Source organism: Bactrocera dorsalis, chromosome 2 (genome assembly GCF_023373825.1).
Source record: "Bactrocera dorsalis isolate Fly_Bdor chromosome 2, ASM2337382v1, whole genome shotgun sequence".
Taxonomy (NCBI): Eukaryota; Metazoa; Arthropoda; class Insecta; order Diptera; family Tephritidae; genus Bactrocera; species Bactrocera dorsalis.
This window is the reverse complement of record NC_064304.1, coordinates 101,305,034-101,331,038: the sequence shown is the minus strand read 5'-3', so window position 1 is coordinate 101,331,038 and position 26,005 is coordinate 101,305,034. Positions and strand designations below refer to the sequence as shown.

Below are 26,005 nucleotides of genomic sequence, written 5' to 3'. Positions count from 1 at the left end.
GGAGCTGATTTCTCAACTATGATGTGGTTTAACATTAAATATGAAGCACCTCAAACATACAACATACATACGAGCACATATACGCAAAATATTTAATTCTGTCTATTTTGCTTTGTTTTAAATTGTAACAGCATACAAAGACTTGATTTTGATCCTGCATCGTTTCTACGGGTATTTTTCAACGACGGATTTAACAACAACAAATTTAAGCTATTAAGGTGTCAGTAGGGTAATCTTTTTCCAATTTTTTTTTTCGTTTTTCTGTTCCCTTATACCCTTAGAATTAATGTAGAAACTCACTTTATCATTAGAAAGATCAAACAAAAAGCCCAAAAATAATACTACCGCTCGACGTTTGGAGCGCTCGGAAAGCACACCACAAACTTCAAACGCGTTTTTCTCAAACACACACTTTTTTAAACTGGCGAACATGATTCCGGTCGAACTACTCAACCGATTTGCTTAATTTTTTTTTTAATGTTCACAAAACGCCTGGCTATCGTCTCTACTAGATTCATAATTTTTTATAATTTATTGACAATGTTAAAATTTAAAAAAAGAAAAACGTTAATTGCTTAAAAATTTCTATGAAAAAAATGCCAAACAACAGGACAGATTACCCTACTGACCCCTTAACCAGCAATTGTAAGAAAAAAGGAAGCTATTGTAGTTTCCCATTTTATCACATATTACCATGTCTATTAGATATTAATTATATTTCTATTTAAATATTTTCTTTGTACTACCAATCGTTTTTTTATTTATTTTTAGATATTTTGTAGAGACCATTGAACTTAAGTTTTTTTTATTAAAATGTTACATAATACATCGAATATGTTCATGCCATCAATTTTATTTCGGAGATGATGAATGTGGCAGAATATTCATTTGTCCGAAAACTAAGTGCTGAGGAGGGATTTCGCTTAAGCATTGGCGAATTCAATACCCTTTTGAATGTTCTTCTTCAGCTCAGGCAATGCAGCTGCCAATAACTTCTTTTCGAAATCATTCAATTTGGGTAGACCCAAATTCTCTTGCAGACCATTCTTTCCCAATATCAATGGAGTGGAAAAGAATGTCGCTTCAGTAATATCAGATTGCACGTACGAGCACTCTACAACGCCCTTCTCGCCATTCAAGCCTTTCAGCAGGGAGCCAGCGAAACGCGCACCAGCGTATGCCATGGAAAGTGTTGCCGAACCGGCACCAGCTTTGGCTTTTACTACTTCAGTACCGGCCTCCTGAATGCGTACAGTTAATTTCTCAATGGTTGCCTGATCTCCCTTAAAAGCGGGTTGACATTGTGAGATGATGGGAAGAATGGTAACACCGGAATGTCCACCGATAACTGGAATATCTACCTGCTGTGGGTTAACACCCAAAGCGGCACCGATAAAGGCACGTGCACGCACTACATCCAAAGTAGATACGCCAAATAAACGTTTAGGATCATATACGCCGGCCTGAAATTATATAACTCGTATTAGTATGGATCAATTTTTCATTGCATAACAACTTTTGCTAAACGGTTGTGTGTATTGGATACTCAAATGTATTCGAATAATATGAACTGAGAAACTCAATTGCTATGAATTCCATTCAATATATAAAATATGTTTGTTAAATTTGATTGATAAATATGTATGTATGTATATGATATATTTTACATACATAGATACATATGTATATGTATATCTTACCTTTTTCAGAATCTCAGCAGCGATTGGAACGCAGGTATTAACAGGGTTGGTGATGATGGCCACTAGTGCCTTTGGGCAGCTTTTGGAAATTTCGTTGGCAATATCGCGGATGATACCGGCGTTAACATTGAAAAGATCATCACGTGTCATGCCTGGCTTGCGTGGAACACCAGCAGGTATAACGACAACATCAGCATCTTAAAAGGAAAATAAATGGAGTAAATGAAAGTTAATATAATTTCTGATATATAGCTTTTTAATGAATATTCTCGTTCAAAATATGTAAGTGTATCTGTAATATTGATGTGAGTTTGTATGTATAAACATATTTTCATATGCACACACTGCTGCTATGAAAAACGATAGCACATGATACTGAGATACTGCAATATTTTTTTTTTACATTTTACCTATCTTATCAAAATTCGTATATGTATGTATGCATAAACATAAGTGTCCATATACATACGAGTACATAAGTATACGAAAATGCGTTTGAACTTGTCCAACCATTGCTAACCATACCTTCTTAGATTAGTAAAATATTTTTCTATTTTTCAAAAACTAACTGTTCAGACTATTTTAATTGAAAAGTGTATACTATAATTGTTAAATGCCGTCGATGAACTAACCTCAATAAAGAATATTATACATATTTTCGTTTTTTGTTACTCCACAACTAATGTTTTCAAAGTCAGTGCCCGTGTTAACTTCAAAACTACTGCACCGATCCTTTTGAAATGTTAAACACTAATTTTATACATCATTTACGAGGTAACACTGGATATTTTTTTGTAAATTTGTCAAAACTTTTCAGAATATAATAAAAAAAGTAACCAGTTTTTTCACAAAAAATCGGGGTTTGCCACAAAGTGAAAAATTTAAGATCGATTATTTAACGACATATGTATGTAATTTTGAATTTTTGATTTCAGATGATACAGCTTCACTATTCACCGCAATTCAACTTTTATCCGAGACGCTCAAGAGAAATTGCTGCTATTGCCATATTTTTTAACATTTCTCTTTGAAAATTTAACAGAACATCAAATGTCATACTATAATGTAGCATTGGTTTTTAAAAATAACTGTATCATTAACAAAAAAGGTATAATAGTGGGCACGGATTAACCCTACTCAATTGAATCTGTAAAAAACTTACTTTTTAACGCTTTGCCCAACTGATCTGCGCCCATGTGGCCTTCAGTCGTACTTTGGGTGTCAATGTGTGACAAATCGGCAGCTACTCCAGGTGTATGTACAATATCATACAGGGCCAAATTGGAGACCAAAGGATTGTTCTTCAACAACAGCGAAAGTGGCTGGCCGATACCACCTGAGGCGCCGCATACGGTGACCTTGAAGTTGTTCTGTAAAATAAATTCGGTTATTTTAATACTACAATACATTACATTCCTACATTTGTATGTATGTAGGTGTGTGCATATTTCACGACTAAATTATAAAAGTTAAAGTGCAATAAGTCAAATAAATATGCATAATATAATATATATGTACATATGTACATATTACGTTTGTCGATTACGTAAACAGCGAGTACTTGGCAATTCAATCGTTGCCTATCTTTCTCTGATCGTATATATTTTGCATTAAATAAATTGGTACTCACTTGCTTTGTGGTGGCAAAACCCCTCACGGATTGGATGACCAATTGTTTGGTTACTTGCTTCAACATTTCGATTTGTGTAATAAAGTTAAAGACTTCCGTAACAATCTTTTCCTGCTTCGCTGGCTGCTGATTATGCACAAACACTCACGTTGGTGGAAACTTTTCTGCCTTCTAAAATAAATTTGCAAGTATGAAAGCGGCGAAGTCGACTAAGCCCCAATAACAACAACAATAGCATGTTGTACACTATATCAGTATACGAAAGGTACATTTGACATACGCGGCAGAGAAGCCGGCGACTGCGCAATCAAGAACTATGTACTAGATAAACTTTTGACGTTTCCATATTTCCTATATACTTATTTACATTCAGAGCCCTTGAAGTTGGCGGCTTTTTAATATTACAAATAGTATATACTTAAATAATTATTTAAAATTGTACATATGTACATGCAATTCTTTGGAGTAAAATTTAATAAGTTGAAATACCAGACTTTGACAGTTCACTAATTAGACGCATTGATTTTAATTAGACTGTTCTCTAAGATCTAAATACATACATATGTATGTATGTAGGTATTTTCACGAAATCTTTTGCATTTATGGAAGGTATTATAGTTTCAGTTCAAGCGAAGTTAACGTTTTTTCTCTATATGTATCAAATAATTGAAACATTTTTTTAATATTCGATTAATTTTATTGTATTTGTAACATTATATTTATAATCTCAATAATGATCTTATGGTATATACATAGATAAATAGAATACAGTTTTGCAATTTTAATTAGTTTGTGAATTGTATATTTGTTATGTTCTATATGTGTATGTATGTATATATTTATATATGTACATAGGTTAAAGAAAATCGAAGGCAATCACAAATTCAAAGGATATACTGTATGGCTGTGAGATAAAATTGCTACAGATAAAGAGAGTAAACATTTTATAACAATGATACGTGCGTAATTTAGATGTATAATAAAAATTTAACATCTGTGTATGAAAATCTACTTATTGAATCGTTTGTTTAAAAGTTTTGCAGTTCCAACTCAACCTTCATAGTAATGCATTCGCGCCTTTCATCAAACAGTTCTCTTGCAAGTATTTCTTTTTTTTGTTCCAACAGGGCATTTTCTCGTACATAGTGCTCTATTATTTTTTCATAACCATCATCGCCTCCAGCAACATCATCTGAAATGACAGAAGCTGTACTAGAAATATCACTCTTACTGGCGCCTGCTGCAGCAATCTGCTGCTGATATTGCTGCTTAAGTCGCAAGACTTCGGCACGTTCAGCAGTTATACGAGCTTGCAATTGTTCTTTCCAAAGAAGTAATTCACGATTTTCTAGTTGCAGACGAATCAGTTGAGAATAATCAGGATGAGTTTTAGGCACCATTAAGAACGACAATTCTTCATCAATGTAAATACCATCAGGATGTGAATCATCTACGTTGATCGATGATTCTTCCGGTTCTGGAACCTTTTCTGATTCTTCCTGTATAACTGGTGTTTTTACCGTAAGCGTTAAGGAAGATTTTGCCTTTGTTATTTCAGGCGATTCAATATTAGCAACATTTGAAGCTTGTTCTTCTGTGTGGCTACTATTCATGTTTTGGTTCACCAAGCTATTATCGACTTCCTTGAACATATTTTGCCCCCGTTGAATTATGGTGCTGGAATCAGTGGTATCACTGATATTTTGTAATACATTTGTTGTGGCTGTTTGTGATTCCTCAATTGACTTTTCCTGTCGCTTCTCAAAACTACGTAACTTACGCTTAAGCTGGGTGATAATTCGTTGCACTTCCCACAACTGTTCTTCTCGTTTTTTGGAAACAAATCCAGCATTCATTTCGGCATGAATCTGTGTAAGCAAGCTTTCTTGCTTCCGTAGCTCTATTTGAATATCTTCCGCAGTTTCGGGAAGTTTTGGGCTAGATGGTGTTATTGGTGGTACGTATCTGTAAAAAAAAATCGTTTAAAATAGCAAAACATATTGTCCCTCGTACTTCTTACTTAATAAATAATTTAAAAAATCTATTAAAGCGATTAGGCTTGCGTCTTGGCAACATTATTTAAGACGAGGAATTCTAACTGATCACTTTATTATGTTACACATAGATTATCTTATCATCAATTTGCTAAAGAAAACTCATATCTGATTTACTTACTTGATAAGGGAAAAATTTGTAAACAAATTTCCAGTGTGAGATAAAAATGCAACTAATAAACGATGTGACATCTGCATAGGGGGACTTAATAGCATCGCCAATGATTCAATCGTTAATTTATTGTGCTTGCCATGTTTAATTACCGAATCAAAATGTAATAATATCCAAGTGAGTAGAGTTCTGTTGCAACTGGGTAGTAGTTCAAGCAATTTTTTAAGCTCATCTTCTTTATTCTGGGAGTTAATTGATGCTGCATCCTCAAAATTAGATATTAAGTCTGTGGTCAAAATCGGTTCTGGCAGTTCTCTAAAAGAATGAACATATCATAATAAATATAATTTTGACAATATTCGCCTTTTGTTACCGTAAAAATAACTTCAATAAAGCGCATGCTGTTGCTATATCTAGTTCATCTGTATCTGTTTGTCGTTCTCTGTTATTATACAGTCTTTTAAAGTGTTGTACGCGTGTCTTCAATGGTTCTACTTTGTATATTTGATCATTCTTCAATGCGTGCTCCTGAAGGTAGTCAATGCAATCGCGCACAACAAGAGGCAAATTAACACCATCATGGCAACGACTCCGTTCAGTTGCTAGACTAATTGATACACCAAAAACAGGCTGAACATCGCCCAATTCTAACAATTCTTCAGAAGCATTGCTGGCCTGTTTAACTTTTTTGTCCTTTTTTTCCTTTTCTTTATCCTTATCCTTGATTTTCTCTTTCCTTTCCTTTTCCTTACGGTCTTTGTCTCTTTTTTTGAGTTCCTTTTCTTTTTCAGTCTTCTCTTTTTCTTTTGGCTTTTCTTCCTCCCGGAAATCCCTGTCTGATTTATCTTTATCACGCGACTTTTCTCGTTTCTCCTTGCTTTTGGACGAACTGAATTTAAAGGTTTTCAACTTTTTTGACTTCGAAGGACTTCTAATTAAATATTTAATATCAATATGATAAGGATTTACTTGAAAGGGCATTAACTTACTTCGCATCCAACTCCTCTTCTGGAGAGCTTTCACCCTCTAAAGCTGCATATCCCCGATCTTTGCCCTTTTCCTTTTTATCTTTGCGCCTACCAATTAGTAGATCTTTTTTACTTACTTTATCGTGTTCACCCTCACTATCTGCAGAAAGTTAATTATATATTGATGTATGTACATAATTATAATATATTATTTAAAAAGTGCATATACACTTACAATCACTATCTTCTTTGCTCTTTTTAGATTTTCCATCCCCACCTTCAGAAGCATATAAACCAGGAAAATCTTTCTCAACATCAGGGCTGTCGAAATCCATAATTTGTTTATGGAACCACTATTATATTTATCAGAGATAATTTATCCCTAATATTTATTAATAAACAAGAACTTTTTCATTCACAACACACTAGAGAAAATTTACATTGTTCTCATTTGTCAACAGAACAGCTGTCAATTGATAATTAAGCAAAAACAACTATAACACTCTTCTAAACGCACCCTATCGTCTCTTAAGAGAGTAAATACATATGTTATATTTAAGGGAGGTTCACATATCTGCACCAAAAGTTTTAAATAAAATTTCTTTTAGAGAATTTATAAGATATTATCTCAGTATTGATTAATCGTAAAGATTATTATTTAGATAATGGGATTAAAAGTTATTTACTTATTATATGATTGAGTCTAGAAGATGGTCGGTATTTTTCTTACACTACACAAGGGTTAATACAGCGAAGTTAACAGCTGTGTTTTGTGTGGATTACAATGACTTGTAAACAACATTTGTAGTTTGGTTGTTTTTGGTAAAATAGTAGAAATATAGTCTTGTACTGCGTTTTGGAAAAATTTAGACTAAAATGTTATTAAACTTAAAAACAGATCAACGGAGGCATTTAGAATTATTACGCCATCGTGGTTCAGAGGATGTTGTGGAGCTATGCAAAGCAGCATTTGAGTACTTGTCCCTTGGTCCGAATACTCAACGTTATCAGCATCTTGCTCAAAAATATTCTACAGATACAGGTGTGGTACAAAGCGCAGTTGAGGCTCTAATTGCCTTACTCATTAATGCCACTAAAGGGAATGCTAGTGAGTTCGACCTGCAAAGTTTGCAACAGGAAGAAGGCTATAGCAATGACGTCATGCAAGTGTTGTCACAATTTGTGAGCAGCAAACGACATTTTATTGAGGGGTCCATCAAGTCTGCTAATATTCGAGCTTATCGTTTGGTTAATATTGAATGGCGTTTGGAGGTGCGTTTAGCTACACGAAGCCTCTTACGACAAAGTAGTATACGAGTAACAATGAAGTTATATTTACACACCGAACCGAAAAATGAAAACAGAGACCTTCTCGAGGATGGAGATCAGGCGATACATTCGGATGAAAGACGAAATCGCAAGGATCTGTTGGTGCAAACCGATTTGAGTAGTTTAGTCCATATGATACAAGTATTAGAAACAGCTCTTTATGAATCGAAAAGCAGACGTATACGTAACATCGTTAGTGGAATTCATTGATAAACAATATTAATATTACAACTTTATAACTATTTTATTAAAACTAAAATCTAATATAATAGACATATTTTTACTATTCTGCATTTTTCAGTAGATCTTTGGCAGCTGCTTTTATCAGTTCTTTCTTTTTCTGCCTGCTGTCGCGCTTTTCCTCTGGTGTTTTCCTCAATCCCTTTACCCGACGCGTTTGTATCTTTGTTACATTTTGTTTTCCTAAATGGACACGTCCGTGTGTATTTCCCAATTCATCATATGTAACGTTCTTCTTCTTTTTCGGTTGCAATTGTTTTGGTTGTTTTCTGGCCTGTTTATAAAGATCTTCCGATGCGATTTTTGTTCGACGAATGGAAAAGTCGGCGGAAGGGCCAATTTCTACAAGTTCAATACGAGGTGTCTTTTGACCCGATTTTTTTAACATTATTTTATAAGATCTCATTAATATGGTTAAATCTTCCGTACATGTGAAACTAACTACATGTTCAACTCCCTGTAGACGAATAGCGTCTACTTTATCTTTATGGAATGTATCTATTAACAAGTTTCTAAGGCGCCGTAATTCTTCAGTCTGATTCCAACGTGGCCCATTGAAAATGAGGCATGGTTTTACATTTGTACCGATTTTTTCTGTTTTAAATTCGGACATTGAAGTGTAATGCTTTATGCCCAATTCAATCATATCCAATATTTCGTTTTCGAAAAGACGTCCAAGAATTAAATTATTTGGCCTCTTTTTTGATGTCGAGCCGAATGCAAATAGCGCACAGTCATTTTTCATTGTCAAACTATGGAAAATATGTTAGTACATTGAATATAGCAATTGAAAAAAAAGGAACTCACAATTCCAAAGACGATGGATCATCGAAGGGTGTAATATCGTTTTTACGATTTAAAATTTTTACGAGAGGCTTACGTAGCTGCTGAAGATCCTTCATACAAGATTTTATATCTCCGCCGCATTTGCGACCATCTATGAAAAGCATTGTACGTGTTGGCTCTATAAGTTGCGGTTCGCGGCTCAACAATATCTGCTTTCCCTTACGGGTTTTTGGTTTCCTAAATAATAGAAAAACAAATGTTAACATAAATAATGCAAAATTTTTCCATAGTCTACCTTATTCGCATTAGAGACATCTTTAGTTCTTATTTATATTTTCCACAAAAATCAAAGTAAATTAAGTGCTAACAAATACCACGTAACTACACGTGTTGGTTGATTTTGACAACTCCAGATACAAATATTTTGACGTTTGTAATAGTATCGTTCGTTTTTAATTTTTAGTTGATTATAATTGCAGAGAACGTCAAAATTACGGCGTTGTCTTGTGAAAAGGAAATAGAAATGTTAAAGCAAAGATGAACAAGTAAGGAAGTTCTAAGCTCGGGTGCAACCGAACATTTTATACTCTTGCAACTTGCAAGAATCATAGCCAGGGAAATACCTTAAGATGTATAACGTCAACCAGAGGATCGGAATCTAAGCAATTATTTACATATAGATATGTATATTATTACGCATATGTATTATAGGGGAAACTCGGGTAGTATTGACCCGATTTTATCCAACTATTAACTATCGACATGCCTCATACTAAAAAAAATGTTCCATGGGTTTCATTAAGGTACCTCATACACAATCACCAAGTCAGCCCTCAGTTTGAGGTGATATGCACAACTCTTAGATGAACAAAACTATTATACTCTATAGCAACATGTTATAAGAGTTTAAAAATTTTGCCTTACAAAAATGAAAGAGATATTGTAATTCCATCATTCTTGTTATTTGTTTTAAATCGATTTGCATAACTTTTTAAAATAATTTTTATAATATCTATTACCTTAAGAAGTTTCTTTATAATATACAATGGGAAAGACATCTAAAGATAAAAGAGATATATATTATCGTTTAGCGAAAGAAGAGGGCTGGCGTGCCAGAAGCGCATTTAAATTGCTACAGATCGATGAAAAATTTCACATTTTGAAAGGTTTGTATTTGTTTCATTACAAATATTATTATAGTTTCATATATTTCTTCATAAGATGTAACACGAGCCGTTGACTTATGTGCTGCGCCGGGTAGTTGGACCCAAGTACTTTCAAAACGTCTCTACGAGAATCGCACTGACAACGAGGAGGTAAAAATCATAGCCGTGGATTTACAAGCTATGGCACCCTTGCCTGGTGTTACACAGATCCAAGGCGATATAACTAAATTAAGTACAGCGCAAGCCATAATTGATCATTTCGGAGGTGAATCACAAAAGGCACAATTAGTTATATGTGATGGAGCACCTGATGTTACCGGTCTTCACGATATCGACGAATACATCCAGAGTCAGTTGCTACTAGCTGCACTTAGTATTACCACACACGTGTTGATGACAGGTGGAAATTTCGTTGCCAAGATTTTTCGCGGTAAAGACACAAATTTGCTATATTCCCAACTACGCATTTTCTTTGAGAAAGTATCCATAGCCAAACCAGCTAGCTCCAGAAATTCTAGTATTGAAGCGTTTGTAGTGTGTCAAAATTATCGTTGCCCAGATGGTTATATTCCACAAATGATAAACCCAATGGTTGATAACGTACAAGTAATAGTAGATGAAACAAACTCGAATGTAAATCACAAACTTATTCCGTTTGTTGTATGCGGCGATATGCGTGGATTTGACTCAGATATGTCGTACAGTTTAAATGTAATTATGTGTTATATTTTGTAATTATTAATTTTAACATATTTTTTATCTACAGCTCGAAGAAAACTCGGAATACACATATAAAGAGGTAGTACAAAAACCTATTTCTCCAGCTTACAAGGAAATTTTAGAAAAACTTAAAAATTGTTCGATTAAACATTCAGCCATAACTGTTAAACATGAAGATGGAGAGAAATAAAGCTATGAATGTTTCATTCTAAAAATCTAAAAAAAAATTAAAAAATGATTTGTATATAACAGGAGGAATGCCTATGAAAAGATCATGGCTTTAAAAAATGCCACATATTTACTATTTTTATAGCGAGAGATTTATTTGCTTAACAGAAGTCCATAGTTCCAGCGAATAATTCTTCAACATCAATAAATTTGGTACTTATGTATGTATTAACGGTACCGCAACAAAGATTTTATGGGATGTCGGTAGTTCAATAAATTTTTGCTGTGGTAGCGTTATGTATTTCAATTTTTTCCTTTTTTTTTGGTCTGAGAACAGAAAAAAGTCTTGACCCAAAAATTCGGAGATACGGAAGCAATTCAACGTAATTTTGACATCGGGGTTAACCAAAAAAAAAAAATGAATTAAGTTCAATGGTTCTTTGGCATAGAATTTTACAATTTTTCCAACCTGTGAGATGTGTGTACATATATTTGTATAATTCGATTTAAATAATTTCATGATATTCTCATAATTTTAGAAAGATTTAATAAGGAAGAATTCTAAACAAAAGATTTTAGGAAATTATAACGATTTCTATCTAATTGATACATTACTAAACTTGTCGCATCAGTTTTGTGCCATGGTTATCTCAGTTCTATGGGCGTATTGGCTGATTGGTTTGCTCGGCTGGGTTTAATTCCATATTTGTAAATTTTATTTAAGCTCTCTGGAAAATCAGGAAGTAAGTTATTAAAATTTTCTACAGGCTGTGTTTGCTGTTCCGTCCAAATGCCATCTCCAGTAAAATGAAATTCACATTCGATTAAATATAGAATAAGTGTGAGCATTTCGTTGTTATCCAAATCATAAATGTTATCCACCGGTAATTGTAATCCCTCAAGACATTCTGGTTCATGAAGTTCGTTCAGTTTTTCTTCAATTCGTTGTCTAAACAGTATTCAAATTATAGCATTAATGAACATTAGAAACACTATTTTGTATAAATGGCTTACATGGGGTACAAAAGTAGATGTATATTATTACATATTGCCGATATTGGAAATTTTTTTGAACGCAAAAAATCGTAACATTGCTTAACTTGCAATACAGGAATATGGCACCAATTGGGATGTCTGGAAAGTAATGCGCGTATATAATTTTCGTCTTTCTTCATTATATTTGCCAAGTAAACTACAACATCTCGGCCTTTTGTGCGATCTACACCTTCACGTGCAAACCTTAAAAAATCGTTGTTTTAATTGAATGACAGAAAATTGTAAAGATAATATACAAACTTAGCGAATTTCTCCGATCCTCCAGACAAAATGTGTAGCGAAGCGCAACGCACTTTTAGTTGATTCAAGTATTCCAAACGTAAGCGAGCTTTGTTTTGGTAATGTACAAGCCGCAACACTCGTGGATTGGTGCCCAAAACTTTAAATTCGTCAATTGAATTCAAATCTTTCAAGCGCTCTAGTACGGTATCGGGTCCAAGTGTTAGGATTTCCAAACATTTCGTTATTGCCGATTCATGTATACCGAAGACTTTAACGTTTTCAAGTGTTTTTAATAATCCATCACAGGAAGACATCAAAATCTTTGGGCGTCGGTATACAATTTCACGCATATCTTGACCGTCTATTCGTTTTATTTCGGTAATTATTCTACGCATATTGTCGGCATCACCGTGAAGTAAGAAAGCATTCTTTATTATTCGCTCTTTTGGAAATTGTAGATCTTCGAGTAGCACCTTTACTACTGATTGAACCGACTTGAAACTACGATGCCGAACGCGGTAATACACTTGCCACAACTTTTTTATATCATTATCGTTCATGTCCAAAACTTGTCTCAGGTAAGCATTAAGTATGCATTCCCGTATATGTTTTATATGCATACCTTCGTTCAGTTCAGTAAATGTTTTCACAGATAATTCTACGTTACTAAAAGAATTACACAAGTTCTCCAAAACATTCACTTCAAAAGGTATATAACCATATGATTTCAACATTGAGACAGTTTTGTTAATAACTGTTACAAATTTTGATAGCAATATAAGACTGATGGGTTGAAAACCACATTCATGAAGAACTTCGTAACGATTCTCCAGTGTAAGGGCATTTTGATGTAACACAACCGGCTTTTGGAGTATGGTTTCTACATCAAAATTCATCATTTTTAAAGCCTTTACCGTATTTACGGCATCTTGCCTTTTTATAGCTTTCAATTCCGGATACTTGATGAGTATGCTACTCCATTTACGATGGGTAGAGCCTAAAAAATTAATATCATTAAGTTCTGAAAATTAGCACCGTATGGTTTGTAACCACTAACCTATTTCCCGTTTTAAAAAGTGGGCGTTTATGGTTTCCTCCACAGGAACATCTAGGCCATTAGAGTTATCTGGTGAAAGTTGGATTTGCGCCTTTTTACTCTGTTGTGACTTTGTCGCATAACTTCTTTGCCTCGTAACAAACTGCTTCAATAATTGAGACGTTACATTTTGATTGGTGCGCAACATAATACATTTATGTGACTTATAATTATATATATTTTTTAGGAGAGAAAATCAATACTGAAAATATATTATATATATTACTTTTGTTTTGGCTTAAAAGTCTTCAGTATAAAGCCGATAGGAAAGCAGCTGTTTGCTAATTTTTTATTTATGTTTATCATTTTCTATTTTACCACTAAGGTTATGTGCCAACCGGTTGAACGCTTAAAATTTTAGGAGATAAAAGTAAAATATTTGATTCCTTCGTTTTTTCTGATTATGTTAAATAGATATACATATACATAAGTATGTATGTAAGAGATAATTCTTGACAATAATGTTTTTTTGAATTTCATTTGCCAAAATTTCAAACTCGAAAAAAGACACAAAATTTACTGATTGGCACACAGCCTAAATTCTAATTATAGACTTGGTCGACTTCTCTTATCGTTATTTAAAACTTTGCTCCTATTTCTTTTTAGATGTTTTGGCAAACTTAATTAGTAGAACTAGAACAGTACAAAAACTAAAGTAAATAAAAGAAGTTGCTATATTATATGAATTCATTAATTATATTAATGTATTTATTTCATCAAAAAATTTAATGTAAACCCATCATCCAGTTACTAATTTAGCCTATAAAAGAATATATTTTATTTATTTTGTTTCAAAGTGAAGTTAACTTCAGTGGTCACACAGTAAAAAGTACACTTGGACAACATTTGGAAACGTTGTATTTATTTGTATGGTTTCACCCACCCTCCAAATTTTCTTTCCAACTCCTTGGCGACATGTAGGCATAATCGATCATTCATTTCTGAAGCCACAACTTGGATACCCATAGGCATGCCTCTTGAATCCAAACCCATGGGTACTTGAGTTACTGGTACATGTAAAACGTTAAATATACTAAAGTAACTAAAATCGGTAAATTTGACTAAAGGATAATAATGGAATGGAGCGGTGCGCGGTGAGCTATGGAAGAATAATACACCATTATCCCTGAGTAGGTCATCTAGTGCTTCTTTACACATCCTTGTTGCCTCCCGTATTTTATGTTCATTTTCTGGTGGCAATAAAGCATCTATTAAGGAATAGATTGCTGCCATTGTAAAGTCACTCCGCCCAAATAGTTTTTTGAATAATTCGATAAACGGATTAAGTGTCTCTCCATTACCCAGCAATTTGTTGAAGTTTGCTGGCTCTTGTGTCATCCAGTATCGCCACATTTTTCCGGTCATATCTAGATGCGGCAATGTAGCTAAATTAACATCGGAGCCTGTTAAATTTGTGAAATGTTCACAAACTTTCATCATGAGATTTTGTTCGTCTTTTCCAATGGGATTACATTGTATCATGTTATTACATGGTACGTAAAAATATTGCAAACTTTTTAAATTTATTGTTTCTTCCAATTGCAGTTCCTTAAGCATTTTTTGTCCAGTTAATACTTTCATTAATTCAAGTAAGTCGTCAGCATACCGGGCCATTGGTCCAGCGGCAACCATTGTGCTTTCTTCATCTCCACTTCGAAATGTACATCCACGCATATTGACTACACCTTTGGTGGGTTTATGGCCGAATATTCCACAGTTAAATGCTGGTATACGAATGCTGCCACCAATATCTGTGCCCAATCCAAATGCGGTACAACAAGCACTGATTAAAGCTGCTTCCCCACCCGAAGAACCACCAACTGAGCGTCTGTAGTCATATGGGTTTTTAGTTTGACCGATCAACATATTGCGGGTCTCAATCCATTTATTAACTTCTGGTACATTTGAAGTTGCCAAAAATATAGCTCCAGCTTCTTTCATTAACCGGACACATTCGGCATCCTTTGAACCACGTTCATTTCGCCGTGATACCAAACCGAGTGTATGTAATTTTCCTTCTACCTCAGTGCTGTCTTTTGTAGTAAACGGTACTCCAAGAAATGGCTTTCTTTTTAGCTCCTCGTCGGTAATATCGCCATTTTTAAAACGTTCATCAATCAACTTGGCTTCCTCAATTGCTTCTATAAATGGACCGTCAACAACAGCATTTAAATCACGATTTACAATAAGTAAATTCTCATAATAAGCTTTAACTAGTTCATAAGATTGTAATTTTCGTTCCCTTATAAGGCCAGCAAGCTTCACTGCGCTGGACGATAGTAGTTCTTCGTAATCCTTATTTTTTGGTGCTGATACATGTCGTTTAACACCCAGAATCCACCCAAGTATAAATTCCAAAATTTTGTCCAAAATAATATGCAAAAATTGTATAAGTGTAGAGAGGTTCGACTTTTTTGGAACACTCATCGTTGTCGTGATTACAGATGAAATGCAAAATTGCAAGAAACTTAATTGAATTTTTAACGAACCACAGCGTAATTATAATAATGCAATTAATCAAGTGCGAAACTGTTTATGTATATGCATCTATTCATTAACAGATATTGCAGGCAGGTAAAATACTGTGAGTGAAAATACGTTGGCACTTTTTTATGTGAAGCTCCATTCAACGTAATTGGCTGGTTTCACCTGGTTTCACCATGGTCAATAAGTATGAATGATACTATAAGATAATGATGATTAGGAATGCATTAATATACAGTGTTGTCAGTTGTCTTAAATCGTCCGATTTGATCATGGTGTAGGTTACCATGGATTTGATAACAATTTTGTTGAATGTAGAGAGTAAATTGCAAAAACTATTCTTTTTAAGAATTTCAAATAATATGTATGCATTTATGAATAATCAAAAGCAGTTGTTTGTTATTCAAATTTTAAAATTATTTACTTATATGTGTAATTGTAGGGATTTAAGAAAAGCAACACTTTCCAATTCGCCGTAGTTTTTTTTTGCGATTTGCTATCGTTGCTGTGTTATTTCGCTACACCTGATATTTCTTCATGTTTGTTTGTGTTTCTGTCGCGAAACGCGTAACCGGAATTCGATGCTAGCAAGATTTGCATTCAATTAATTATTCACATTAAAGCCATAACTAAATATTTAACATCCAAAAAGTTAGGCAAATGATTTCGTCTTAAAGTGTATAAACTTACGTAAAGGTGTGCAGAAATATTCAACCAAATTGCATGTAAACGCTAGTATACATATTTATAAGCGTGTATATGTATGTAGTTTTGCATATTTGGTGGGTGTGCATGACAAACTTTTCCTAACGTGAACAGTTAGGAGTATCCTGGCTTCTTCAGTTCAATTTTTTTTAAATAGCGAAAAAGTGAATAACAAAAAAATACATAAATTTCCTATATTTCAGGTATATACATATGTATGTACATACATATAGACATATGTTTTTGTACGTACATATGTAGAAATATTAATTTACTACATGGTACGATTCAAGCTTTGAACATTTGCTTTTACAAAAATATGTGCTGCATTTGTGAAGGTGTTTATGTACCATAGTTTGCTAACTTTACTCTTGGCGTGGGCAATTTATTCAATTTTAATGCGTAATAGAAATCTAGTTTTTCCTTGCAAAATAACGGAAAGAAAAAATCCATTGTATAAGCAATGGTGAAATATCATTAATAATATTTTCAAAATAATCATGTTAGTTGTGTGTAAAATAAATATCTATATTACATTTAAGATGTAAACAACATGCTTTGTAGCCAGGCAATAAAGACAATATTTTACGTTGCATTGTCTTTGAAGCATCAAAATAGAGTAAATTCTACTTTGTTGATAAAAAAAACAAGTGATGTTTGTATCTTTTACATTGTTGTTATTCATTACTGTAAACGATATCAAACAATGTTAATGCAAGGGCTTCGGTAATATCAAGTGCACTTGGAGAGCAGTTTAATACATACATACATTTGTATTTTTATATTTAGTACCGGCTACCTTTGGTTTAATGAATTAAATGTAAGTTATGTTTTACAACCTTTGCATTTGAATTAATGAATTCCAATGAACTAGTTCAAATATATTTAAGGTCTATGGATTTAGTATATACCTACATACATATCTATTTCCTGTCTAATATAATTTCCAACTTAAATGCGAATATGTATGTATATAGAATACATTTATGAGTTTTTATAAAGTCTAAAATACACTCATATAATTTGAAAATTATGTGCATACATTTTTGCGTGATCATTTTATTTTGTTTATATTTACGATTTGAACTAAATTAAACTGAACTTATTGGGTTAATACTACATTAAAATAATTCGAACCTTCGGGTAGCACCTTTATCATAATCGCATTTTACTTTAGAACATCACTTGAGTTTATAGACCTAGAACCATTAAAACAACGTTCTGTAAATAATTATTCCGATAAAAGAAACTGGCGAAGGAATCCAAAAATTAACATTTTCATATAGTAAATAGTAGATGTCTATCTCTATCTCTATAAATAAATGGATACATTGAAAATCAAATATCGAGTCGATATTATTTATTATCATATATGGGTATGTGAACCAGTGTTAGCAACAGTTAAGCTATTACAGATAACGTAGAGTAATTGTAATAAGATCTCTGCATATTCGCAATTACAAATTTTATAGCAGTGAACTGGGGCATAATTTTAATTTGATTTGACTCGAAAATTTTTCAATTTAATTAAGTGTTACATGCCAATAGAAATATTATATCTGTGTAACAGTATGGTATATCTAGCATTTTGTCACATTTTGCAATATAATTTCACATTTGCAGAATCGGGTATATCTTCCATTGATCGTTTAGCTGGGACTTACAAGTTGTCAAGGCCGAAAGATGACGGGGATATCCCCATCATCTCCAGACCCTTTAACTTCTAGGGCAGCATCGAGTGCCGCTACTTACATGGATGATTTCGAGAACATCGTCGCTAAAGGTAAAGAGCTGGTGATGACGAAAGAGTATAAACCTCAAGTAGCTAATGAATTCGAGCGCTATCTGAATCCGCAATCTTTGAAACGACACGTATTTCGCAGTGAAAAAGTACGCAAAATTATCGAGCATTATGCTCAAATAAATAACTGCTCAGTGAAGCAGATTGAAAAGCAGGTGAAAGATATAATAGATGAAATTGGATTGGAGCGTAACTTAGCGATTATAAGATGGTGTGGTATGGCTATAACAGCTATATCAAAACGTATCCTATCAGGGATTTACGTTAATGCACGCAGTATTCGGAGAGTTCGGGATCAATTGGGACGAAACCCCGTTTGCTACTTGCCCAGTCATCGGAGCTACATGGATTTTGTATTAATGTCATATATTTGTTTCTACTATGATATTGAAATACCTGGTATAGCGGCAGGAATGGGTGAGTGGAGATATTGTTGCTGCTTAATTACATACAATACAATATACAATCATATATATTGTGTGTTTAATTTGGAAGATTTTAATTTGTTTGATTTATAGATTTTCACGCAATGTTCGGCATGGGGACAATGTTACGAAAAACCGGTGCATTCTTTATGCGTCGCTCATTCTCAAATGATGAGCTTTACTGGGATATTTTTCGCGAGTATATGTATGCATTGATATCTGTGTATCACATCGGAGTTGAATTTTTTATAGAGGGCACGCGCAGCCGCAACTTCAAGGCACTCGTTCCAAAGGTGGGTTTGCTATCAATGGCGCTATTGCCCTACTTTACGGGCGAAGTGACAGATGTGACCATTGTGCCAGTAAGTATATCCTATGAACGCTTACTAGAAGAGCAATTGTTTGTTTATGAATTGCTTGGCGTGCCAAAACCTAAAGAAACGACAAAAGGATTTTTTAAAGCACTTAAAATTATCGACGAACGCTTCGGAAGAATGTACCTAGATTTCGGTGCACCAATTTCTGTGCGGGAATTCTTTGGTCACACAGGAGCAGATAGAATGCAGCGTGCTAGTGTGGGTGCGCACTTGCAAAAACTGGACAGAAAAGAGTTGGATTTAATTAAAAAACTAGGCAATGAGGTAAGTATACCTATCTAGGTATATTTTTAACAGTTGAATATTTTACATCTCCATATATACATATCTCATCGTATGAATAACGCAGGTAATTTACCAACAACAGCGAGGCATCGTTATTAGTACATTTAACTTGCTGTGTTTATATTATGCTAGTCAATTGTATGTGGACCGTTCGGTTAACATTGACGAATTAGCACTTGGCATTGCTGAGCTAAAGTGTATTTTCGAAGAATTGGGTGCACATGTGGCCACCGATATGAACCGGCTTAAATTTGAGATAATTGAAACCGTAGAAATACATTCGAATATCGTGCATTTTCAAAATGGCCGACTGCAATTCACTGAAGTCGCTGCTGCACAACTTGCACAGGAGATCGATACTAAAAGACTGAAGGCACACGCGCTTTTGCCACAGATAATGGCAGTGGCAGTGCCCACATTGGCACTGCAGCTTTACATAAATCCCTGCATGTTTTGGCTTGCGCGACCAGCATATCTTATATTAGCAGCATTGCAATTGCAAGCAGACCAACAAAAAGGTATAAATGATGAAACAACAGCTTTTTCTAGCACCTACGACAAAGTAGTAGAAAACTTATTGCAACGTGTGACTTTATTGGATGGTATTTTTAAGCACGAATTTATAATTGAGTCAAATCGAGATATCGAGGTGAGAGTCATTGAATTAATGGCATTAATACAGGCGATCTATATTAATACTAACAATTCTTTAATATTTTTTCAGGAATTCAATAGAAATCTTCTACTACTATCAAAGCATGGTATGCTAAAAATATCGTCACATAACGGTCAAATATCCATTAATGAAAATGAATGCATGAAAGTTATGCTTTCTTCATTAGCACCTTTTCTATGCGTCTACTACCAATTAGCTGTGGCCGTAAATGAGGTAAAAGCAAATATACTTTAACTTTACTTACAGGAATGTATTATTTTATAAACAATATAAATACTAATAACAATAAATTTTATGTTATTTCAAACAGTTTCCACTTGATGCTTGCTTCGCACATTCCAATAACAAAGCTGATGAATTCAGTTCTAAAGATGTTCTCATACACATGCAAAAGCGCATAGAAAAACTTATGCAACAACAGCATGTCACCAATGTGCATCCCTATTGTTTAGCCCTAGATAATTTGAACATTGCACTAAACTCATTCCAACAAGCTGGCTATATACAGAAGAACAAAGAGAGTGGAATAATGCAACATGCTCCTGGCAAACCATTACGGTCACTGGAAGCTGAATTATTACGCTATTGTCAGCTGTTGCCATTCAAACAATACTACCGGGTAGCAAGCGTTCAAATGAACTCTATGCCATCTAAATTATAACTATTAAAACAACGTAGCAAAAATCAACTGCTTTCCCATGTCCGGAATTGCCACGTAGCTATTGTGTTTTTAGTATTAGTTTTTGTTTTGCCAACACTGCGTTTAGTCATCGGTTTGTTTATTTAGTTATTAACATAGGTGCATTGAACAAATATTTTTCGCGCATGCAGTATAATTGTTTGGATAAGCAGGGAATAGCGATAACTTGGGTGAAACTATGATTTTTGATGCGATTTCGAAATTTTTCACTTTTTAGGAACACGTTGAAAGAAAAATCGGTTAATTTAATATTATAAAATTAACAAATTTGTAAAAATTTTAACGTTACAACGAAAATTATGTTAATAAATAGTGTTCAAAACGATCGGTGAATTAGTTGAAGTTGCGAGTGATTATCGACGTTAAAAACGCGAGTTGTGGAGAAAATGCTTTAAAGTAATGTCATTCAAAAGACAGTTTTAAAAATTACTATAACTTCTTCAATTTTGCTAGGTACGACTTGACTTTTAGACACAACTTGAGATATTATGCATTCACAAATTTAAAAATGTTACTCCCTTAACGATCCTCTGGTTGCCACATTTATTTACAATATAAAACTCAAAATTTCTTGAACAGGAAAGGGAAATTGAACGGTCAGGGGCACTAATAATTTCTATTTTGAAATATTTATAATTACGCACAAAGAAGCATATTTTAAAATGAAATTACATAAATCGTAATCATTCCTAAAATTTTTTGGCAATCACGGTTGCAAAAGCATATATGTGTAATAGCTATTCGTTTTTGGATATACTTATGTATGCATATTATATAAATCGTTTAAGAAATCGCAATAAGATGTTATATCAAAATGCACACAAATCTTACTACTTACTGTTGCCAGGTGCATTATAAGCATTTACTAAGCCATATAATTTATTTTTTCTGATTATCTAATTATTGAAATGTTATCGATTCCTTTAGTTATTAGTAAGGCACAATAATATTTATAAAATTAAATTTTCTGCATATTATTTTAGTTATTTTATAGTAAATAATGATGATGACAAGGTTGTTATCAAAAAACTGTGATGGTTTTGTAATACACGAGTTAAGTTGATTGTAATTCGTTTGGTATTTATAATTTTTGTTTTTATGTGAAATATATATATATTTTTATAAAATAATAATTATTGTGCTACATACATATATAACCATACATTGAAAATAAAATAGTTTAATAGGTTAAAGTTATATGTGTATGAATATATTTGCAAATATTGATATATCTAAATATATGAATGGGAAAGTAACATACCTTATTGAAATAGCAATTAAGTGGTATGGTTTGAATTACAGATCAAAATATATTTCTATTTGTTTATCACAATTTATTGTTCTAATTTATGTGTTACGGCTATGAATAATTCGCTGATATAAACTCCCTTTTAAATTGCTGCATTGCCAATTCATCTATAACCACCGTTATTAGCAAGTGTTCAGCGCTAGAATTATCAGCCTTCACATTTGTTACAGCGGTGTTCTTGTACAACCACGCGACCTCTGGTCCACCATTCTGCACACGCATTGTTATTTTACGCCGCCCCGTTACAGTAAGTATTTGTCGTTCTATTTCCAATGACAACTCTTTGAGACCTGTACGTTCAGTTGCTGATACATAAAACATATCTTTCGACAGCTTTGGATGTCCGTGTGAGGACGTCAAATCGATTTTGTTGGCAACGTTTATAATTGGAGGTATTTCTTGATTTACAGCAATGGAATTTTTAAGTGATTGTAATGTAGCTTCCACATGCTGTCGCTGCGCTTCTTTACATCTATGTGATTCATCTTGTACATGTAAAATAATATCCTGTTTGGAGGGAGACATACTTGTGCAATTTACTACTTTTTGTCAAAGGTTGCTGATAATTATGTGAAGGAATACTCACAGCCAGCATAGCATCTTCGAGTGTCGCCACAAAGCACTCAATTAAACCAGTGGGAAGATCGGACATGAAACCAACCGTATCCATATAGATAACTTCGAGATTACACGGCAAAAAGCCTCCATGTGCTGTCACGTCAAGTGTTGCAAATAGCTGATTACGTGGTTGCATGCTCTGCTCATGGGTAAGGGCCTTAATTAGTGATGTTTTTCCGGCATTTGTGTATCCAACCACAGCAATCACAGGGTAGTTTTTTTGTTTGCGCTTATTACGAAGTAGTTTCCTATAAATAAATGCGATCATGATTGAAAGTTATTAACACTAAAGAAGATGTTAAAAACCTGTGATCTCTTATCCGCTCTAATTCCTGTTTCAACTTACGTTCACGGGTTTTTAAAATATGCCTTTGTGTATCAGTAAACAAATAACCCTGCTTTCGAGTTTGCGATGGATTTGCATCTTTCATTTGTGCCCAAAGATAGGGGATCTCAGCCATGGCTACTTGAAGACGTGCTTCTGCACTAGTCGCATGCAAACGTAATATTTGTATAACAACCATGTAGCGATCAAAGACCGGCAGTTTGAATGTGTCTTCCAGAAAACGTTTTTGAGCAAATGATAATGTGCTTTTGCTTATAAATAAGCATGTTAAAGTCTGTTTAGTATTGTGCTCCTGCAGAAGTTTTTTAAGTTCTTCAATTTTCCCGCTGCCAAAAAGCTCCTTTCGATTTAGAGTTTCGAGAGGTATCTTAATTGAATGACCAACGTTCCAGTTGGGCAAGGAAGAAATTAATGCATTCGCCTCTTCTAACTGATCATCGGGAGTACTTAAAGTGTTTCGCTCACTTCCCCATTTGACATATGGTTGTATAATAAATACATTTTGAGATAAAAACGTGGGGGATATGTTGATGACGTTGCTGACCAATTCTTCATATGCTCTATAAACGCTCAAGTAAATATAACGAGGCAGATTTGTATGAAAGGAAAAATATAATAAATGATAAATCTAAAGATGTGTACAAATGGTATTAATATTATTTACCGATCATCCAAGTTGACAGATTCATCATGATTCCCATCGTTCCCTATATCTTTGGTCATGGCAGTTTGTTCACCGTTTTCATCTCTTGAAATCGACTCGTAAGCAGCTTTTCTGTTGCGAATACCTTTAACACCCTTGTGTTGCACATATTTTAATCGAATTGAGACATCATGATCCCTAAAATCACGTAATAAACTTTTTTCTACATTGAACCTTAATGGAAAAGTTCTAAGTAAAAATGTTCCTCTTTTGGTAACTGTTGCAAAATTTCTAAACCACATTGTTATAATAATATATTCAAATATAATTAATAAATAGTGTATGTTTTATAAAACATTTATATATTATATCTTTTTTTTTAAATTTCACTTATACTCCTTTAATAAGCGTCTTCTTTCAGCACAGAATGCTTATCTTCCGCTGCCATCCAAGCTGTTTGACAAGCTTTAGTGCGTGTTGTAGTGGTCATATAGGATACACTAATAGCCGCTAATGCCGACACTAGCACGCTGTATTGAATAGGGTAGTTAATTTTTGTACGTACAACTTTTTGTGTAAAGTAACTTCCAGAAAAAGCTAAATAACAAAGTGTTGCAAGAAAAAACATTTATTATTAGTTTATTTATAAATTATGTAATTGATACATTGGAAAGAAATTAAACTTACTCAGGCAAAACGAAGCTAGACCTGAGAAAAGTGCTCTTGTCATGCAATTCAAATACGAGTCAAAACCAGGATGTTTATCGCGTTGCTGTTCCTTTAAACGTTTTATGTCATTCATGCTCCTAAATAATTACTCTTTTTTTCAAAACTTTTATATATTTAAAAAGTATTTTTTAAAGAGCTATTTACATACGATTTTGAATGCGCTATAACAGCTGATTTGCGAGTAGCTTGTCAAAAAATTTGCTACGAATAGTGATGTTCTACCTTTTCAATAGGGTAATTCAATAGATGGCGTTTACATGGGACTCTTTTGTCCCTCATTTTCGACAAATTGTCTTTTGTCTCTATATGAGACTATGCAGAGAACATGTATTGTTATAAAACACAACTGTTACGAACAAGAACTTAAACCGTCCCACCGTCCTTTCGTTTTTCCTCGTCGTTCCCTCGCTTATAAAAAACCGGTTCGGTCGGCAAAAAAGTCCATGTGTGAATTGGCAATTACCAATCAATTTTATTTAATTTTATGTAAATATGCCTCGAAAAGGGTGCAGTAAGTTCACCACGAAATTTGTAACAAAAAGGGAACGTCGGAGACCCTATAAATATTATGCATACAAAAACATACATACATACATATTTATGTCTATATAATAGATCAACTTGAATAGTTGAGTAAATTTTGCCATCTTAGACTGTATATACATATGGCATTAGCCCCTTAGCTTTTGAAATACCGATCTGACATATAGCGCACGTTCTTTTCTTCCCAACAAGTTAGTAGCCATACAAACTGAACGATCATAATCAAAACTATGGTACAATTTCCGAAGGAATTGTTCAGATCGGAATATTATAGCCTTACAAACTGACCGATCAACAGAAAGTTTTGTGGAATATTTTGTATATCCGAATGTTATTGCACTCTAACATGCCATTGGGGATCTACTATATGCATGTATGTATATAAAAATTAAAATTACAGTGGCTCGCAGCTATTTCATGCATGTGAAATTCCAAAATTTTTCTGACGCACTACTTTAATCTACTATCTCAGCAATTTTTTGCTGTGATTTTCCATTTTTGAAAAGGGTTTATGACCAATTCCCGCTGCTCAATCGTTGTACGGGGGCTTATTTTACTGAAATTAGTACACTGATAACTCAACAGTCAAAACCACACTACAAACTGGCTTCAAACTATTACTGAATGCCTGCTTTAGGAATTAAAAATGTCTAACACCGTTACTCAAGCAACTGGCTTCGCCACAACATGGACAATTGGGTGCATGAAATAAGCTGTGAGCAAAATTCCTGTAAGGCAACTGCAATTAATGCCTTTGTAAATATAAGACTGTACTTCCACGAGCTTTATTTTACTTGCTATATTAGCAGAGCATTGTAAAATATGTATGTATGTATATATTAATCAACTTTTGTTTTTCTTAATTGTTATTATTTCCCATTTAATGGCAAATAAACTGATTAAATTTTTCATAAAAATAAGCTGCGAACCACTTATGTATATAATAATTTATTATCTTTGTGCGCAAATATTGCAGCGTGCTCCTGAAGTCTTTATTTGGTTATTACATCATAACACCAATTATTTCATTAAGATCTATATATGTATGTATGAATTATAATTATATCATAATTATAAAGCCTTTATTTGGTTATTACATCATAACACCTATTATTTC

The 26,005-nt window shown here is 33.7% G+C and overlaps 10 protein-coding genes across 21 annotated transcripts; 3 read left to right on the top strand and 7 right to left on the bottom strand.

The window, feature by feature from the left end:
* Positions 1 to 731: 731 nt before the first annotated feature.
* On the bottom strand, positions 732 to 3,532 carry LOC105226003 (malate dehydrogenase, mitochondrial). Its single transcript, XM_011204716.4, has 4 exons — positions 3,331 to 3,532; positions 2,863 to 3,070; positions 1,701 to 1,897; positions 732 to 1,463 (listed from the first exon to the last, which is right to left on the bottom strand). The coding sequence occupies exons 1-4, from the start codon at positions 3,394 to 3,396 to the stop codon at positions 924 to 926; spliced, it is 1,011 nt and encodes a 336-aa protein (XP_011203018.2). The 5' UTR covers positions 3,397 to 3,532; the 3' UTR covers positions 732 to 923.
* LOC105226004 (ralA-binding protein 1) lies at positions 3,331 to 6,876 on the bottom strand. Of its 2 annotated transcripts, none has more exons than XM_011204717.4 (5): positions 6,700 to 6,876; positions 6,486 to 6,624; positions 5,870 to 6,427; positions 5,506 to 5,811; positions 3,331 to 5,295 (listed from the first exon to the last, which is right to left on the bottom strand). In XM_011204717.4, exons 1-5 carry the CDS (start codon positions 6,797 to 6,799, stop codon positions 4,359 to 4,361), a joined length of 2,040 nt encoding a protein of 679 aa, XP_011203019.2. In that variant the 5' UTR covers positions 6,800 to 6,876; the 3' UTR covers positions 3,331 to 4,358. The 2 variants fall into 2 exon arrangements, with proteins under 2 accessions (XP_011203019.2, XP_029405933.2); XM_029550073.2 differs by having other exon boundaries at positions 5,870 to 6,424.
* A 355-nt stretch (positions 6,877 to 7,231) lies between these two features.
* On the top strand, positions 7,232 to 8,076 carry LOC105226006 (COMM domain-containing protein 2). The gene has a single exon (XM_011204719.4). It carries the CDS (start codon positions 7,341 to 7,343, stop codon positions 8,001 to 8,003), a length of 663 nt encoding a protein of 220 aa, XP_011203021.1. The 5' UTR covers positions 7,232 to 7,340; the 3' UTR covers positions 8,004 to 8,076.
* Positions 8,013 to 9,271, bottom strand: LOC105226005 (ribosome production factor 2 homolog). The gene is made up of 3 exons (XM_011204718.4): positions 9,115 to 9,271; positions 8,841 to 9,056; positions 8,013 to 8,785 (listed from the first exon to the last, which is right to left on the bottom strand). Exons 1-3 carry the CDS (start codon positions 9,132 to 9,134, stop codon positions 8,077 to 8,079), a joined length of 945 nt encoding a protein of 314 aa, XP_011203020.2. The 5' UTR covers positions 9,135 to 9,271; the 3' UTR covers positions 8,013 to 8,076.
* Positions 9,272 to 9,707: 436 nt separating this feature from the next.
* LOC105226007 (putative tRNA (cytidine(32)/guanosine(34)-2'-O)-methyltransferase 1) lies at positions 9,708 to 11,068 on the top strand. The gene is made up of 3 exons (XM_011204720.4): positions 9,708 to 9,985; positions 10,041 to 10,696; positions 10,752 to 11,068. Exons 1-3 carry the CDS (start codon positions 9,865 to 9,867, stop codon positions 10,893 to 10,895), a joined length of 921 nt encoding a protein of 306 aa, XP_011203022.2. The 5' UTR covers positions 9,708 to 9,864; the 3' UTR covers positions 10,896 to 11,068.
* A 228-nt stretch (positions 11,069 to 11,296) lies between these two features.
* Positions 11,297 to 13,651, bottom strand: LOC105226008 (transcription termination factor 5, mitochondrial). The gene is made up of 4 exons (XM_029550100.2): positions 13,209 to 13,651; positions 12,170 to 13,148; positions 11,888 to 12,112; positions 11,297 to 11,822 (listed from the first exon to the last, which is right to left on the bottom strand). The coding sequence occupies exons 1-4, from the start codon at positions 13,393 to 13,395 to the stop codon at positions 11,519 to 11,521; spliced, it is 1,695 nt and encodes a 564-aa protein (XP_029405960.2). The 5' UTR covers positions 13,396 to 13,651; the 3' UTR covers positions 11,297 to 11,518.
* A 229-nt stretch (positions 13,652 to 13,880) lies between these two features.
* Positions 13,881 to 22,033, top strand: LOC105226010 (dihydroxyacetone phosphate acyltransferase). 10 transcript variants are annotated; one of them, XM_049447739.1, is made up of 7 exons: positions 16,233 to 16,427; positions 17,226 to 17,256; positions 18,060 to 18,654; positions 18,756 to 19,303; positions 19,389 to 19,973; positions 20,049 to 20,213; positions 20,311 to 22,033. In XM_049447739.1, the coding sequence occupies exons 3-7, from the start codon at positions 18,120 to 18,122 to the stop codon at positions 20,659 to 20,661; spliced, it is 2,184 nt and encodes a 727-aa protein (XP_049303696.1). In that variant the 5' UTR covers positions 16,233 to 16,427; positions 17,226 to 17,256; positions 18,060 to 18,119; the 3' UTR covers positions 20,662 to 22,033. The 10 variants fall into 10 exon arrangements, with proteins under 10 accessions (XP_019845733.2, XP_011203028.2, XP_049303696.1 ...); XM_019990172.3 differs by having other exon boundaries at positions 16,979 to 17,256; XM_029550098.2 differs by having other exon boundaries at positions 16,640 to 17,256.
* On the bottom strand, positions 13,921 to 16,088 carry LOC105226009 (fatty-acid amide hydrolase 2). Its single transcript, XM_011204724.4, has one exon. It carries the CDS (start codon positions 15,672 to 15,674, stop codon positions 14,109 to 14,111), a length of 1,566 nt encoding a protein of 521 aa, XP_011203026.2. The 5' UTR covers positions 15,675 to 16,088; the 3' UTR covers positions 13,921 to 14,108.
* LOC105226012 (putative GTP-binding protein 6) lies at positions 21,889 to 24,410 on the bottom strand. 2 transcript variants are annotated; one of them, XM_049447740.1, is made up of 6 exons: positions 24,304 to 24,410; positions 24,182 to 24,213; positions 23,638 to 23,814; positions 22,934 to 23,533; positions 22,596 to 22,875; positions 21,889 to 22,516 (listed from the first exon to the last, which is right to left on the bottom strand). In XM_049447740.1, exons 3-6 carry the CDS (start codon positions 23,694 to 23,696, stop codon positions 22,061 to 22,063), a joined length of 1,395 nt encoding a protein of 464 aa, XP_049303697.1. In that variant the 5' UTR covers positions 23,697 to 23,814; positions 24,182 to 24,213; positions 24,304 to 24,410; the 3' UTR covers positions 21,889 to 22,060. The 2 variants fall into 2 exon arrangements, with proteins under 2 accessions (XP_049303697.1, XP_011203035.2); XM_011204733.2 differs by lacking the exons at positions 24,182 to 24,213; positions 24,304 to 24,410 and having other exon boundaries at positions 23,638 to 23,918.
* Positions 23,960 to 24,418, bottom strand: LOC105226011 (transmembrane protein 141). Its single transcript, XM_011204732.4, has 2 exons — positions 24,304 to 24,418; positions 23,960 to 24,213 (listed from the first exon to the last, which is right to left on the bottom strand). The coding sequence occupies exons 1-2, from the start codon at positions 24,416 to 24,418 to the stop codon at positions 24,017 to 24,019; spliced, it is 312 nt and encodes a 103-aa protein (XP_011203034.2). The 3' UTR covers positions 23,960 to 24,016.
* Between the last annotated feature and the right edge of the window lie 1,587 nt (positions 24,419 to 26,005).